Genomic DNA, 17,984 nt, shown 5'->3' with positions numbered 1-17,984 from the left:
TCAGCAGGGTCACAGAGAAAAAGACTAGAAGGAAATGCACTGGTATGTTGAAAACAGTTACTTTCAAGTGATAAAGTCCCTTCTTCGGGCTTATCTGCATTTTTCTTGATGAGTATATATTGCCTAATAGGAAGAAATGAATATTTTAAAAAATCCTTTTATTTATTTGCTTTAGAAATAATAAAAATCAGTCAATAATTGTAAGCGGGGAGTCGGGTGCTGGAAAGACAGTATCTGCTCGCTATGCCATGAGGTACTTCGCCACCGTCAGCAAGTCCAGCACTAATGCTCGCGTGGAAGACAAGGTTCTGGCGTCAAACCCCATAACTGAGGTGTGTACCCCGTGGGGGTGGGGAGCGGGGACAGAGGCAGAGGCGTGTATGGAGAAGTGAGCTGGTTCGTGTATACAGGCATACCTCGCTTTGCAGATATTGCTTTTTTTCTTTTCTTTTTTAACTAGTTAAAGGTTTATGGCAATACTGCATCGAACAAGTCTATCAGCGCATTTTTCCAACAGCATTTGCTCACTTTTGTCTCTGTGTCACGTTTTGGTAACTCTCTCAGTATTTCAAACCCTCCACCAACAAAAAGATTCTGACTTGCTGAAGGGTCAGATGGTGGTTAGCATTTTTTAGCAATAAAATATTTAAAATTAAGGTGTATACATTGTTTTTTTAGACATAATGCTGTTTTACTCTTAATAGACTATAGTATAGTGTAAGCATAACTTTTGTATGCACTGGGAAACCAGAAAATTCGTGTGACTTGCTTTATTGTGACATTTGCTTTATTGCGGTGGTCTGGAACTAAACCCACCATATCTTCAAGGTATGCCTGTATGTTGTCCTTGCTAACTTGAGTTCCCTTCCTTTAAAAACCAAAGAAGTGAGGGCAGGGAAGGAGCAAGGGAGTCTGTTCTCCGGTGGGATTTGAAGGAGATTGGGGCATAGATTGCTGCTTCTAAGGCCTCTCTCCTCTACCTGCTGGGCTAGAAATTCTACCATCAGGATTTCAGGAGTCCCCTGTTTACGTTTATATCCCAGGAGAAGTTTCTTCAACCACAGAGACAACTGGTACACCAAGACCAGTGGTGTTCTCCAGCCAACCAGCACCAACTTTCATGAGCTGATTGTTAAAACATTCAGGAATTCTTTTGCAAGTTATTGTTAAACCTTTGGTAGTTTGAAATCAGTCATGGTGGAAGTATTTACACCTTACAAATTGGCAAATGTCACATATCCAGGCTGTTCCTCCTCCCCTCCCCGAGAGTGATTTATCAGCACACCACTGACTGGCTCAGATATGTGAGCAAGGCCAACCACAATGGCACCCAGGGGTAAGGAGACAACCCTCAAGGAAGAAGGGGCATCTGACAGCTCATGAGAGGGCCCAGCGGCCAACTCTGGCTGCCTTGCAAATTGGGAAGAGGATTGATTTGGATTTATTTGGAAGCATAGCAAATAAGTAAGAACGTTAGATTCCTAGACACTTTCTCCCTGTTTTCTTGAATCAAAATCCTCCATGAATATTTATCAGACCACCTATTTTGTTTAAGCCACTGTGCTGAAATAATACAGGAAGTAATGAAAATAAGGTTCAATCCCCAAGTTTTAAGACTCCTCTAACATAACATATTTTAAATTCGAATAGAAAGATAAATCATGATCCAAGATGGCAGTAGAAAGGTTGTCAAGAAGCACTACCGTGTTAAATGCCCAGTAGATGATATCGTGTGGTTATTTGTTTAGGGTTGGTCTCACCCACTACTGTAAGCTCCATGAAGGCAGGACCATGTCTATTTGGTTTACCTTCACCTGCCAGTAAATACATGTTGTCCAAAAGCATGATGGCCTGGACAGGAATGCAACGTGTGTGCACAGGAAGGGTACTTCCAGATGGAAGGTGCCCAGGAAGGGAGAGCGGGGTGGGCAAGAGGAGAGACAGAATTCAGTAGCAGAAGTAAAAGGAAAAAATCATGCTCAGTGTGGGAGGGATGGAAGGAGGCAGTTTTTTGGTTGAGTAGAAAGTTCGAGTAAGGAAGTGGTAAGGGATAAGGACAGAAATAAAGGTTGGATGAAGGATGTAGACTTTGAATTGAGCATCTCTAATATTTTAGGCATAGATGAGTTGAGGCACTGTATATTATCTCATTTAATTCTCCCAACTCTGTAAGATGCATACTTCCCCATATTACAGCTAGAGAAATTGAGACTTGGAAAGAGAATAACTTTTCTAGCATCACACAGATAGTAAAAAAGGAACCTGGGGCCTTGGAACATCAGAACCCGTGTGTTTTCTGATCCCGCTCAGTGTCTCAGTAAGATTGAGGAGAGCCTTGAGGTGAGACTGAGGAGACCTAAGGATGTGTCTTATTCCCTGCGAGCCCCTACCTCCCGGCCTCCCTCTATAATCAGACTTTTCCCCAGCATACAGGACTGGATTTTACTGTAACTGCTCCAGTAATATTGATGCAAAGGTTTTTTTAATGTTGTTACTTACGTTTTGTAGGCTGTTGGAAATGCCAAGACCACCCGCAATGACAACAGCAGTCGGTTTGGGAAATACACAGAAATCAGTTTTGATGAGAGAAATCAAATTATAGGAGCCAACATGAGAACTTACCTGCTGGAGAAATCCAGAGTTGTCTTTCAAGTAAGGATAAAAATATTAAATTTCCTTTTCCCCAACTTTTGTAGTATGGTTCACATTCATATATTCATTAGACAACCTACATTGTTCTGTGACTTGAAGAATACAGTTTTCCTATATTTCATTTGCAGTTTGGGTTTTTTTTTTTCTCTTTCTTAAAAATGAAAATTGATGAATAGGTGCAGTATTAGTGGAATTATATGGTTGAGGGAAAAGTTTGACTTTCAGTTTTAGGCATGTAAATCCTTAGCATTTAAAAATCAAGTTTATCTTTCTAGAACACAGAGACTACTTGAAATAGACAAAGCTGTTAGACTGGCTTTTGTATCAGGAAGGGAATGGGATCAGATCTAGAGAGGTGGGGTTTAAGAAAAAGGCTTCTGTCCATAAAATGGAGAAAATTCTCATCGTTTTGGCCCAGAAGGAGAGTAACAGTAAACCTTGTGTTGCAGGGAGTTCCTTTAAAATTTCACCTGGTACTAACCACGTTATTTCCATTTCGTAGAATGTTTCGTTTAATAACATTTTCTCTGTGGTGGTTATTTGGAAGGTGATCTTGGGCCACCAGTTCTCCCTCTTTGAGCCAGTGGAGGCAAGAAGTTGGGTCACAGCAAAAACACACGTAGATGTCTGTGTCCATGAGAGCAGAACTGTCAATCCAGATTAGCCATCTAAGACCCTCTTGTTGAAAACCTCACATTTTCATTTGTAAAGGGCTTGTGTAATTTCAGGTCTTTTCTTTATTTTACAGTCAGAAAATGAGCGAAATTACCACATTTTCTATCAGCTTTGTGCATCTGCACAGCAGTCGGAATTTAAACATCTTAAATTGGGTACGTAATGCATGGTGTGTGGAAGAGTCTCTTTTTTATGTGGGAATTTAAATTCTAGGTTAATTTCATCTTCTTATAATATCGTCACTTTAAAAAAAAAGTATTCTGTCCAAAAGCATAAGATCCTTGGGTTCCAGGGGTGGAATTGATGCATTTAACTAAGGAGATAGATTAGTTAGGGGCAAAGGGAGTCCAGGAATAGGGGACCCCTTCAACTCCAGGGTTGTTTTCAAAGCTCCAGAGTGATTGTGGTCCAACTAGAACTACCTGAAGAAGGCCTTCTGACCACTGGGACTTACTGATCTGAGTCCCCAAACTTTTCTTTTTATCTGAACTTCTTAGATGGTCATTTTTCTAACAGCTATGACATGTTTCCGTGTCTTCTGAGACAGAGTACCTCTATCATAATTTGAATTTCCTTGATGACTCAAAATCATTATTAATCGTAACCATAATTAAGGAACTATTTGTCGGTTAGTGCAAATGGCCCAGCTCCAGTGGTATCTCGGCTCTCCTGTCTTGGTCGTTTGTGCCATGCTGGTAGACAGAATTGCCTGGTGTCTCGGAGTTGAATGCACACTCCCTAATCCTGGAGAAGTTACTTGCACTTGTAGAATCTAAGTTTCTTCAGATTTCGTATGGTGATAATATCCGTGCCTTGTCTGCCAAATAGAATGTGAAGAGCGAACATGGAAGAGCTTTCTGAAGGCTCCCCTACCATTCAAATATTAGATGCATATATGGTTGTTATCTTGACCATAGTGATGTTTTTATAACAGTATATGTTTATCAAAACATATAAATCAAGTTTGATAAACTTGATATGTTTATCAAAACTTATCAAGTTTTCTACAGTTAATCGTACGTTCAGTAAACCTCAGTCATGCTGTATAAAATTGTTATGTATGGGAACAAAAGCCATGCGCTTTTGTCAGGCCTGCGTTTTAATTCTTGCCCTGCGGTCAGCTGTGGGTCCATGAGCAGGCCACTTCACTTTTCTGAGCCTCAGCTTCTGAGTCAGCAACGTAGAATTCTAAGGAATAAATGGAAAGACATTTGTAAAGTGCTTAAGATAGCACATTAAGTGTGAACTTTTCTTCTCGCTTCTGATGTACATGTATGTTCAAATTTCTGTGTCACAGGTATCACAGCCTTACTTTTGATTTCAGGGAGTGCAGAAGAATTTAATTATACGAGAATGGGGGGCAGTACCATCATTGAGGGCGTGAATGACAGAGCCGACATGATAGAGACTCAGAAGACCTTCACACTACTGGGTAAGTGAAAGCATCCTATCCCAGGAGTGGCCATTTTCTCCAAAAAGGCTGGGATGCCCAGCATGCATGTGTTCTGAAGACACCTAATAAATTCTCATTTTAAGATGAGCCAATCAAAAAACATATTTGGAGGCCAAGCAGTCAAAAAGGTGCTTTTCCCTTAAAAGATATAGAAATCAACTCTGTGCTCTATGATGACCTAGACAGGTGGGATTGAAGAGGGGGTGAGAGGGAGGGGATATATGTATACATATAGCTGATTCACATCATTGTATAGCAGAAACTAACACAACATTGTAAAGCAACTATACTCCAATAAAAATGAATGAATGAATGAATAAATAATGAATAAATAAACCCTATGGCATGGACTTCCCTGGTGGTCCAGTGGTAAAGAATCCACTTTGCAATGCAGGGAACGCGGGGTCGATCCCTAGTCAGGGAACTAAAATCCCACATTCCACCAGGCAACTAAGCCCGTGTGCCACAACTACTGAGCTCATATGCCTCAACTAGAGAGCCTAAGTGCTGCAAACTACAGAGCCCACATGCTCTGAAGCTGCGCTCCACGACTACAGAGCCCACGCACTCTGGAACCCGTGTGCACAGCTACAGAGCCCACACACCCTGGAGCCTGCGTGCCACAACTAGAGAAGAGAAAACCTGCACACCACAACTAGAGAGAAGCCCGCATGCTGCTATGAAGAGCCCGCTCGCCACAACAAAAGATCCCCAATGCCTCAACGAAGATCCCATCCGTGTGCTGCAACTAAGACCCGAGACAGCCAATAAATAAATAAATAAATAAAATCCTTAAAAAAAAAGAAACCTTATGGAAGGGGCACCAGATGATAGCAGTAGTCAAAGTATTCTTCACCTCCATGGGCTCACAGTAAAAAAAAGTTTTACTTTGCTTCCCTGGTGGCGCAGTGGTTGAGAGTCCGCCTGCCGATTCAGGGGACATGGGTTCGTGCCCCGGTCCGGGAAGATCCCACATGCCGTGGAGCGGCTAGGCCCCTGAGCCATGGCCGCTGAGCCTGCACGTCCGGAGCCTGTGCTCCGCAATGGGAGAGGCCACAACAGTGAGAGGCCCGCGCACTGCAAAAAAAAAAAAAAGTTAAGAATATTCTTGGGAGGGGGGGACGAATTGGGAGATTGGGATTGACACATATACACTAATATGTATAATAGATAACTAATGAGAACCTGCTGTATAGCACAGGGAACTCCACTTCACTGTACAGTAGAAACTAACACAACATTGTAAAACAACCATACCCCAATTTTTAAAAAAAAAAAAAAAGGAAAAAAGAATATCCTTGAAGAAGCAATAAAAATAATTAATTTTATTAAAAAAATAAATAAATGATCTTAACTAAGAGTATAACTCTTTGAGAAACAGTGACTTATTGCCAGTGGTTCTGAATACTAGAATATCAGATCACCTGAGAAGATATTTTTTTTTAATTCTAATATCTAGATATCACCCCAGACCTACTAAATCTGAATGAGAATATTTGAGAACAATGGTATACCTAAAAGAGAAGAAATAATCATGTAGAAGCTTCTCATTCTAATATGTGAGCTGTGTGAAAACCTCGAGATAGACATTTCAAATAAAAAGTGCCTTAACTTTGGGCTTCTTCCTTTCCATCAGGAATTTATGAACTAGCATTCAATTTCTACCCTAATCAGTCGTTCTAACAAAACTTCTAATTTTAAAAAGATCAGATCTTTTTTTTGCTACAAAATTTAATTTTGCCAAGTTCACTTAAACTGAACAAAAAATCTTTGTAGAGAAATATGCAGCTCTTAATGTTCCTCCACATGCATGCATTGGACATGGCTATGAGTCCTCTAAGAACTTTATCTTTCTTAAAATGACAATTTATTATTATCTCTTGTGATTCCGGGCTGACTGGGCTCACCTGGGCACTTCTTACTTGGGGATTCTCGTATGGTGGTGGCAAGGACTGGATCAGCTGAGGGCTTCTTCTGTCACATGGGCTGGGATGGCTAGAACTACTGAGGGCTAGGTGGGCATTTCTCTTCCTCCATGTGGCCTTCCTCACAGCATGCCGGTCACATGTGGCTAGCTTCTCCCAGAGCTAGTTCCGACAGGCTCAGGTGGACTCTGCAGGTTTTTTTATGAACCAGCCTCGGAAGCAGTGCAGCATCACTGCTGCTGTGTGCTAATAATCAAAAGCAAGGCATAGGGCCAGCTCAGACTTATGACCCTCGGGGAGAAAACTACACAGGGCATGAACAATGGGAGGGTAATGCATTGGGGGTCATCTTTGGAGAGTAGCCACCACAGTAGCTGTTGGGGGTGTTGTGAGGATTAAGAGATAACGTCTCTTGGTTTATGAACTGTGGCATGCTCTATCAGAATGAGAGATCAGTACACATTTAATGAAAGCATGACCTCAAAGTGTGAATCACTAAAAAATGTCCTAGGCCAGAGGTTGGCAGATTGCAGCCCGTTTTTGTAAATAAAGTTTTATTGGAACACAGCCACACTCATTTAAGTATGATCTATGGCCGTTTTCATGCTATGGTGGCAGAGTTGAGTACTTGTGCCATAGACTCTATAGCCTGCAAAGCCTAATAAGAAAACGTTTGCTGACCCTTGTCCTAGGTGATAGAGTGAGCATAGTTGATGGGTTCCTTATAGTTTTCTTGCAATTTGTGAAAAGATTCGTGGGTGGAGTCAAGAAGCTAAGCTTCAACCCCAGTGCGTTTAAACATGGATGTCCCCTGAGGACCCCTGGCCAGGCAAAGAAGTTTGAGCAGGCCTCAGAGGTCTGTTTGCTGCTGTGGAGTAGATTCATGCATGGAACTCACTATAACTTTGAGATTGCCATCATCCTGTGACCCCCACAGCCAATAATCTCATGCTGTGTGTTGATTTCATGGTCTCTAAACCTGCGTTGTCCAACACAGTTAACTACTAGCCACAAGTGACTGTTTACATTAATTAAAATGAAATAAATTTTAAAATTCATTTCTCAGTTGCGCTAGACATGTTTCAAATGCTCATGACCATATGTAGCTAATAGCTGCCATATTGTTCAGCACAGATAAAGAACATTTCATCCCCAAAGAAAGTTCTGTCTAATAGCATGTCTCCAACAATGTGAATATCTCGTGTATACTGCTTGTCCCGTTGGCTGCGTCCTCTTGTTTGTGTCTCAGTGTTATCATCTTAGACAGAGACTCCCTCAAGGGCAGACTGCCCAACATGAATCATACATAGGCTTATAACACATTTGGGCAGATACCTTTTTTAAATGTAATTGTTAAACACGTACTTGTTGGTTGATTTGTCCATTGCTGTGGTTTGCTATGGAGACAGTTTGGAGAAACACACAAGGTTAGCAGTGAGGTCATCTAGTTCAGTACACAAATCCACTTCACAACACTCCCAATAAGCAGACTTCTGAGATCTGCTCAGACTTCTTTGCCCGGTGCAGGGTCATCAGGGAACCATAACTTTTATACACCCTGGGGTGAGCTGAGGCAGCTTCATGGCTCCGCAGGTCTTTTCACACACTGCAGTGGTCACTGGCGGTACACCGCTTAGCCATGATACACCCTGTGTGACTGTAACTTTGGCAAGTTCCCTAACCCTTCTATGCCTTAGTTTCCCCCTCTGTAAAATGGGAACAGTACTGGTACTTTATATAGTTGTTGTAAGCATTAGACGAGGTGATATGTAGAAAGTACTAAGGATAATGCCTGCTGCAGAGCTTCATTTGCTTTCCCTTCTGGCTCTGCTTCTGAGGTACTAAAATGGTTCTGAGACCCAATTCCAGTGTGTGCTGGGGGGGAGGGGGAGGGTAGGGGGTTCCCCACACCAAGCGATTCTCTGGACACCAGCTGGGTGTCCTACAATTCGCCTCAATTCTAACACTGTCTACCTGGAGAAAGCCTCAGATCCCACAGATTGAGGGCTCAGTTCCACAGGACTGCCCCCAGCCCACCCCACTTCAGATCAGGTTGTCACCTGTGATTGTAACCGAATGGCTGTAAATCACAGGTTCCCACAACCACCTCCTTGGGTTCAATTAATTTGCTAGAGCAGCTCACAGAACTCAGAGAAACATTTTACTTACTAGATCATCAGTTTATTATAAAAGGATAGAACTCAGGAACAGTCATTTGGAACAGATACACAGGGGCAAGTATGTGGGAAGGAGCACGGAGCTTCCATGCTGTCTGAGTGTGTCACTCTCCACAGTCCCCACGCATTCACCTGGGGCTTGCAAACCTCGTGCTTTTGGGGTTTTATGGAGACTTCATTACATAGGCACCGTTGATTAAATCATTGGCCATTGGCAGTTAGTTCAACTTCTAGCCCCTCTGTGCTCCCTGGAGTTTGAGGGGTGAGACTGAAAGTTCCACCTCTCAATCACAGGGTTGTTTCCCCTGGCAACCAGCCCCCATCCCCACATGACCTAGGGGCATTCCAAAATTGCCTCATTAACAAAAGACATCTTAATCTCTCTCAGAAGTTAGGAAGTTCCTGGGGCTTTAGAAGTTCTGTGTGTTAAGAAACCGGATGAAGCCCAAGTATATACTTCTTAGTTTAAATCACAATATCACAGGTACTTTAGCTAGCCACAAGTTACCCACTGAGGAAGCAGAATGGGGGTGCATTTTGATCAAGAGCTCATTTCCTTTGTTCTGCCGACTCTCATTTAATTCATCCTTTGATCTTTACCTATAGCCATTAAGATCTCTGACAGGAAGAATACTCTGGAAACACACCTATCCTGGACCTCAGGCTCAAGAAACTTGACCACTACATTTTTCATTGAAATCTCCCTCAGGCCAGTGGTGCTTTTGCAGTGATTTTATCTTACTAAAAATAAGTACTTAAGTGAGGTCTTAAGTTCTTTCTTTGACATCATTGCTTTGCAGTTGTTATTTCACTTTTGTCAGTTTTGGAAAGCATGGGGTAAGTAAGCACTGGATTGTACAGAGAGTGGGAGTGCCAGAGCAGATTCCCAAACTTTGTATATTTAGTTGCTTTTCTTCATCACTTACCTGTCATTTATCATGGTGATGCTCAGGGGTTTATTTCTGTTAGAATCGTCTGTCCTTCAAATGTAGGCATTAGCGCGAAATGGAACAGCTGCAAATGCCTGGACTCAGATTGAACTGGAGGCTTCCATGTAATTTTGGTTTGAAATTTTTTTTTTTAACTTTTATTGGAGTATAGTTGTTTTACAATATTGTGTTAGTTTCTACTGTACAGCACAGTGAATCAGCTATATGTATACATATATCCCCTCTTTTCTGGATTTTCTTCCCATTTAGGTCACCACACAGCACTGAGTAGAGTTCCCTGAGCTATACAGTAGGTTCTCATTAGTTATGTATTTTATACATAGTATCAGTAGTGTATATGTGTCGATCCCAATCTCCCAATTCATCTCCCCCCCCCGCCCCGCCCTTTCCTCCTTGGTATCCATACGTTTGTTCTCTATGTCTGTGTCTCTATTTCCGTTTTGTAGATAAGGTTGTCTGTACCAATTTTTTCAGATTCCACATGTATGTGTTAATATACGATATTTGTTTTTCTCTTTCTGACTTACTTCACTCTGTATGACAGTCTCTAGGTCCATCCCCGTCTCTTACAAATGACCCAATTTCATTCCTTTGTATGGCTGAGTAATATTACATTGTATATATGTGCCACATCTTCTTTATCCGTTCCTCTGTTGATGGACATTTAGATTGCTTCCGTGTCCTGGCTATTGTAAATAGTGCTGCAATGAATATTGGCGTGCATGTGTCTTTTTGAGTTAATGGTTCTCTCTGGGTATATGCCCAGTAGTGGGATTGCTGGGTCATATGGTAGTTCTAGTTTTAGGTTTTTAAGGAACCTCCATACTCTTCTCTATAGCGACTGTATCAATTTACATTCCCACCAACAGTGCAAGAGTGTTCCCTTTTCTCCACACCCTCTCCAGCATTTATTGTTCATAGATTTTTTGGTGATGGCCACTCTGAGTGGTGTGAGGTGATACCTCATTGTCGTTTTGATTTGCATTTCTCTAATAATTAGTGATGTTGAACATCTTTTCATGTGTTTGTTGGCCATCTCTATGTCTTCGTTGGAGAAATGTCTATTTAGGTCTTCCACCCATATTTTGATTGGGTTGTTTTTTTTTTTATATTGAGCTGCATAAGCTGCTTGTATAATTTAGAGATTAATCCTTTGTCAGTTGCTTTGTTTGCAAATCTTTTCTCCCATTCTGAGGGTTGTCTTTTCATCTTGTTTATGGTTTCCTTTGCTGTGCAAAAGCTTTTAAGTTTAATTAGGTCCCATAGGTTTGAAATCTTCTATGACTTTGATTTTGTGTGATCTTAGTAGAGAGAAGTCTCTCCAGGTTTGGAAATTATTTAAGAACGTGACCTAGCTACTATTGAGATAGTCCAGATATCCTCAAGTCAGAAGCAGCAGGTGGCTGCAGTGGCTCTTACTGGGCATTTAGGGCCTGCTGCTTTTTTGCTGGAGGAGTCGAGGGTCTCCTGTTAACTGAAAAAAATGCACAACCTAAAAGTTGAGAATTATGTTTTATTTGGAGGGCAAAACTGAGGGCTTAAGCCTGGCACACAGACTCTCAGCTAGCTCTTAGGGACTGCTCCCAAGAGGTAAGGGAGGAGCCAGGATATGTAGGGGTTTTAAGTCAGAACATCAAAAGATTACTGTTAATTAAAGAAAACCAGACATCTCAGATTAAGGAATTTAGCACTTTTCTATTTATGGGAAGATTCAAGAGTCTGGGTTCATTGAAATCATTCCTTTGATACGCACCTTAGCTATCTAGGACCCATATCCTGCTTTTCTCCATCCTGAATCCCCTCAGGGTGCACCATTGTGGGCAGCCATAGTGGCTGATGGTCTGATGGCCACAGCATCCATTGTTTGCTGATATGGCAGGCAACATTTTTCATTCACAGGTGATATTCCATATACATTGGTCAGGGTCCCATCGAGGAAACATGGCGCACATTCAAATAGGATAAAAGGAGGAGGGTTTATTTATGAAGGGAGCAACTACAAACTGTGTGGGGCTAAGGGGGCTCCGAGGAACAGTAGAGGGACCTGGAAACAGCAGCCCTTTCTGTTCAGGCACAGAGCCTGAAGGGAAGGTTGGGGAAAGTCAGCGCTGACTCGGAACAGTAACATTCTGTCAGTCGGCAACACAGCCCGCCTGAGGCAACTTTGCAGGGCAAGAGATGGGGAGATGTACCCAGCACCTGTCTCCTGCTCTCTGATCTCCTGCCAGGGTCCCCACTGGTCAAACCCCACCAGAGCCCATTGCCTTGGTCCAAACAGGCCAGCCCCTGGGGCAGAGAGCAGGGTGCAGAGCTGGAGGGGCAAATGAATTCCTTCCAGCACCCACCATAAAAAGCATCCAGAGAGCTTATGAGCAAAAAAGAAAAAAAAAAAAATTAACAATCAAGAAAGCACAGCACACAGAATGAATGAGAGCTGGTTCTCCCAGGAGCCCGACGTGAAGTGGTTACTCAGATACTAATTTTTGTGTTGAACTTCCTAGCAGCCACAGCAAAAGGGAAACCTGGTGGGTTGTACAGCTCACATTGTGTGTCTGCACACGTCAAACTAGAAAGATTTTCCCTGGGGTCTACTCATTGTTCCTTGTCCCAGCTCTTGGCACTGATGGTACTAGAGTGTCATGAGAGAATTCAGGTGTTTATCTTACTAGTAACTGAGCAAGAGAAGAAATGCAGTATTCCTAATTTGGGAAAAATTTTGTTTTCAGGTTTCAAGGAAGATTTTCAGATGGATGTTTTTAAGATCCTGGCAGCCATCCTACATCTGGGCAATGTGCAGATCGTAGCAGTGGGCAACGAGAGATCGGCGGTCAGTGTAAGATATGTGTTTGTTTCACCCTTCCTGTGTTGGGAGGATTATCAGTAGAAACCTCTCATGGTTACCCTGCTTTTGCATTTTAGCACCAGGCACATTGGGCCTACTGGGGAGACCAGTTTAACAGGAACAAGGAAGGTAGGGGTTTCCATGGGTTACCGTCAAAGAGTAAAGCTTCTTCCCCTTGCAACAGTAGAGAAGGGGGAAATGCATTCTCTGTTTTTCTTTCATTCAACAAATTTTTACTGAGTGCCTACTCTGTGCCAGACACTGTTATAGGCTCTGGAGAAACAGCAGTGAACAAAACAGGATCAGAAGGCCTTCATGAAGCTTATGATCTGGGGGAAGGACGTGGAGGAGGGGGAGACAAAATAAACAGTTATAGGCTCTGGCAGCTGGCGATAGCCATTAAAAAGGAAAATTAAGCAGAGTAGGGGTGGGGCAGGGCTGTGCCTTTTGTATCTGGCATTCAGAGAAAGCCTTTCTAATTGCATAAGGAAGTGAATTGTGTCACTTCACACACACACTTCGAGGAAGAACATTTGAAGTAGAGGGAACAGCAGGTGCAAAGGCCCTAAGGCAGGAAGTGTTATTGGAAAAATAGCCAAAAAGTTGGTAAATGCAGAAAGGAGTGAGAGAAAGGAGGGGTGGTAGATGAGGCCAGAAAATGGGGGGTAGGCAGGAGGGAAAGGTGCAGATCATGCAGGGCCTGAAGGGCACTGGACAGTTTTAGTAGAAGGGACACCTCCTACCTCCTGACACATGCCTGATTCAAACACCAGTGGTGCTCTCTATGGAAATATATTCCCATGTAAGTTTTGTGATGGATTTCTTTATTTAATGGACACAAGATAAGTTTATGTGTGTTTCTTTAACAATAAATATTATATGAGTGGTGATTCTTGCTGGGGTATGTGTTTGTGTATTCTCAACAATATCCCTGTAAAGAGGACAGTCACACAGTTAAAAATGTTTCTCTGAAATGCAAAATCTTCTTATCGTTAAAGCTTTGTATTAACATGTGTGTCTTAGTCATCTCTGGTTGCCATAACAAAATACCACAGGCTGAGTGGCTTAACAACAGAAATTTATTTTCTCATGGTCCTGGAGGCTGAAGGTCCAAGATCAAGGTGCCAGCATGGTTGAACTCTTGGTGAGGGCCCTCTTCGTAGCTTGCAGACAGCTGCCTTCTTGCTGTGTCCTCACACGGCAGAGAGAGAGAGACAGCAAGCTCTAGTCTCTTTTCTTATACGGACACTAATCCTATCATGGGGGCCCCATCCACATGACCTCATCTAAACCTAATTACCTCCTAAAGGCCCCACTTCCAAATACCATCACATTGGAGGTTAGGGCTTCAACATATGAGTTTTTTATATGACTGAAACAAACATTCAGTCCATAACAATATCTTTCATGTCCCCAAAACAACAGATGGGAACAATTGTTAATTTTGTACACCTGGTAATTTCTCAGCTCTGGGACCTGCGGTTTAAGGGGAGAGAGCCCTGAGCAGATATGGAGGGTGTGTTTTTGGCCTGTTGCCCTAAGACCAGGAAGTAATTCTCCTCCCTCTCCTCAGATTCCTAGACTAAGTGCCCCGCCCTCATCGCCACCAATATTCAGCCCTGACAGAGTCAGTCATTTCACAAAGGAATGGGAAGTTTGGAGAAAGGTGATGCTAGGCCTGGAATGTGTGTAGGTGTGGTTCTCCCTCTGGATCCTGGCTCATCTACCCCAGAAATGGGCTGCTGCACTTTTTCTTCTGAAACTGGCCTGATTTCCACCCAACAAATGCCCTTGCTTTGAACTCTGTCCTGTGAAGTTTGTTGTGAAGGTAGTATTTTGGAGGAGGAGTTAAAATTGATAGACTAAAAATCCTTTGTCTATCAATCTTAGGAGACAGATTCCACAAAAAAGATGTCAAATCTTTGTAGAAAATTATCAGTCCTGTAATTTTCAGTCATTTGCATCAAGAACTTGAAATATTGGGCAGATTCAATCGGATGCAGCCAGCTTACTTTTTAAAACTTGCTGCCCCTTTGCGTTTCCCCCAGTAGCTGCACCTGTAGCTGAATGTTTTTAACTCAGAAGGTTTGGTTCCTGCTTAGAAGGAAGGAAACCAATGGCTCTGCCAGTCCCCTCCCCCAGTGAGGGAATCAGACACATTAAAGACAGGCTTCATATTATTGTGACCTTGGTCAGGAGGGATGTGGGTTGGTGGCAGGACTTTTTAGGTTGTTATCTCCGCCCCCCCCACCGCGGTACTCGGGCCTCTCACTGTTGTGGCCTCTCCGGTTGCGGAGCACAGGCTCCGGACGCTCAGGCTCAGCGGCCATGGCTCACGGGCCCAGCCGCTCCGCGGCATGTGGGATCCTCCTGGACCGGGGCACGAACCCGCGTCCCCTGCATCAGCAGGCGGACTCTCAACCACTGCGCCACCAGGGAAGCCTTCTGATGCTTTTTAAGTGCAATCATGTGGTTTTCCCGATTGGCTGAGATGGTGTCTACAGATCAGCCTGCCTCAGAAGTTCCCCTTCCCGAGAGGAATGATGGTGTGCAGTCACATAGTGTCACATCTCCTTGCCTAGTGACAAGGACCCCTCGTCCATGCTGCCTGAAGACAAACAGGAGGAGAGCTCTCCTTGCCTGCTGGCCAGTGGGGCAGCTCTCCTGCCCAGGCTTGGGAGAGAAATAAGATTCACTTTGTGCGTCCCAGAAGAGTCCCCACCACAGCCCTCAAGTTGGCTGGGAAGCTACTTTAGTCCAGGGAGCCCACCATGTTCTCTCTGACAATGACACCTAGGTACCTCCTGGGCCAGAACCCCCGGGCAAATCCCAACAGCACAAGGAGGGACAGGGTGAGTGTAGGCTCTGACAGGTGGCCTGGATGTGATGCAAAGGGAAGAGAGGCTTCAAGGCTGTGTCCACATGCACACGAGAGGGGAGAGGATTGCTTCTGTGGCCTAAATCACTACTGACATTCTTTGGCCAGAACGAAAATCCAGGTGGGACCAAGCCCAGGGCTGCCTGGCATCACCATAGCGGTGCCCTGCCAGGGACCAGGTGCAGGCTGAGTGCCACTGCAGGTCCTCCTGCTTCACTCCCAGACCTGGTTCTGTGTCCTAAGGCCTGGTCATGCAGAGGCCGAGGGGCCTGGCTGAGTGGGCCAGTGCCGGTTTAGATGGCCCAGTGGCCCTGACGGGGCTTGTGTCTTGCTTTTGAAGGAGGACGGCAGTCACCTGGAGGTGTTCTGTGAGCTCCTGGGCCTGGAGAGTGGCAGAGTCGCTCAGTGGCTGTGTAATCGCAAGATCATCACAAACTCCGAGACTGTGGTGAAACCCATGACCAGGTCCCAGGCCATCAACGCCAGGGACGCGCTGGCCAAAAAGATCTACGCTCGTCTGTTTGACTTCATTGTGGAGAGAATTAACCAAGCCTTGCAGTTTTCAGGCAAGCAGCACACTTTTATTGGTGTTTTGGACATTTATGGGTAAGAGTCTCTTCAGTGAGCCTGTCTTTCCTCATTTTAATGTCAAATGCCTGTTGTTTTTAGGTCATTTTGTTCTGGTTGCTCTGTTGTGTTTCACATGATCAGAAAGATGGTGTTCTCTTTTTTGGCATATATATGGATGTTAAATACAGTCTCCTGGGCTACAGTGTATTTTTTCTAGGGTATATTAAATAAATTCTAAATCAATAATGGCCAACATCCAAAGCCACATGCCAGCTACCATGCTGAGTGGTCTCCATGCACCTTCTTATTCCTCAAACAACCTTATAATTACCCTCATTTTACAGCTGAAACAACTAAGCCTTAGGAAGACTCTTTCACAGTTGTTCTGCTGGTGGGAAAACCCAGCACTGTATGAGGCTCTCACCCACTTCTGTTTCCCTATAGAGGCCCTGTGAGGTGTAGAGCCCTGACATACCTTCCGCATTTCGTAGGGTGAAATTAACAGCCCCAGCGGTCCTGCACCTTGCCCACACTCACAGGGCCAGAGGTAGACTCAAACCCAGGCCTTTTATCAACCAGCCTCCTCACACCTAAAATCCTCTTCCATTCTTGGATCATGAGGGTCATGTGTTTGCCCCATTCTCCAAGAATTCTTTTTTTTAATAAATTTATTTATTTATTTATTTTTGGCTGCGTCGGGTCTTCGTTGCTGCGCGCGGGCTTTCTCTAGTTGTGGCGAGCGGGGGCTACTCTCCGTTGCGGTGCACAGGCTTCTCATTGAAGTGGCTTCTCTTGTTGTGGAGCACAGACTCTAGGTGCACAGGCTTCTGTAGTTGTGGCATGCGGGCTCAGTAGCTGTGGCTTGCGGGCTCTAGAGCACAGGCTCAGTAGTTGTGGCACACGGGCTTAGTTGCTCTGCTGCATGTGGGATCTTCCCTTACCAGGGCTTGAACCCTTGTCCCCTGCATTGGCAGGTAGGTGGCTTCTTAACCACTGCGTCACCAGGGAAGTCCCTCCCAAGAATTCTAATACATTTGGGGAACCAAGTTCCCACACTGGGTTTTTTTTCTTCTTTTCATTGCCCAGTCCTGCTTTTCCAGGTCAGACTTGTGCTAAAGACACTTATAGAACAGCCATGAAGAGTGAGTGAGGCCTGGCCAGTGTGAGGGGAGTTAGCACCCGGGCTTTTGTTTGTTAGCAACTGGGCTTCGGCGCCCAACCCCGTCGCCCTCCCAGGACCCACCCTGGTTTCTCAGGGGGAGGAGGGGCAGATGGTCCCAGGGAAGGCATCACGGAGTATTCCACTGAGATTGGGGAGTATCCCCCCACACCCTGGGAAAAGCAGCTCCCTCCCCTTCCCATTTGGAGGGGAGAGCCGGCTGGCCTGCTGGGAGGGCAGGCAGAAGGGGCCGCTGGACTTTTACCCATGTAGAGAGAAATTGCTTTTCCCACAGCTCTTTAATGTGAGGCTGTGCCTCGGGAGTTCCTTGTTTAACTTAGATTCTAAGTTAATACTGTACATATGACTCCCAATTAATAGTATCTGTCAACAGTTATAAATTAGTGATACATTGCTGGGGTAGTCTAGTAAATTATTTACCTTGTCCGTTCAAAAAAAAAAAAAGGATTTGAGCAGCCAGTAATCATTTAAGCAGACTTTTAAATGGGAATAGCCCTGCTCAACAATAGTCTCTCTCATTGTGGTGGAAATGTGACTGTTATATTTTTTCTGTTCTTTTCTGTGTTTTTAAAATGTCTTTAAAATAAATAGCCCTTTTTTTTTTTTTTTTTTTTTTTTTTTGGTACGTGGGCCTCTCACTGTTGTGGCCTCTCCTGTTGTGGAGCACAGGCTCCGGACGCGC

General features: G+C 44.1%; 1 protein-coding gene across 1 annotated transcript in view; it reads left to right on the top strand.

Moving 5' to 3' along the window:
• The window catches only part of MYO5C (myosin VC), a 121,412-nt gene that overhangs the window by 21,923 nt on the left and 81,505 nt on the right, over window positions 1–17,984 (top strand). The window contains exons 5-10 of the mRNA XM_007461908.1: window positions 176–332; window positions 2,509–2,652; window positions 3,401–3,482; window positions 4,652–4,759; window positions 12,559–12,665; window positions 15,893–16,158. Of these exons, the coding sequence (XP_007461970.1) occupies window positions 176–332; window positions 2,509–2,652; window positions 3,401–3,482; window positions 4,652–4,759; window positions 12,559–12,665; window positions 15,893–16,158 (864 nt within the window). The remainder of the gene's footprint in view (window positions 1–175; window positions 333–2,508; window positions 2,653–3,400; window positions 3,483–4,651; window positions 4,760–12,558; window positions 12,666–15,892; window positions 16,159–17,984) is intronic.

The sequence above is a fragment of the Lipotes vexillifer genome, unplaced genomic scaffold, assembly GCF_000442215.2.
Source record: "Lipotes vexillifer unplaced genomic scaffold, Lipotes_vexillifer_v1.1 scaffold283, whole genome shotgun sequence".
Lineage (NCBI taxonomy): Eukaryota > Metazoa > Chordata > Mammalia > Artiodactyla > Lipotidae > Lipotes > Lipotes vexillifer.
The sequence above is the reverse complement of the archived record's forward strand: the minus strand, read 5'-3'. Positions and strand labels throughout refer to the sequence as shown.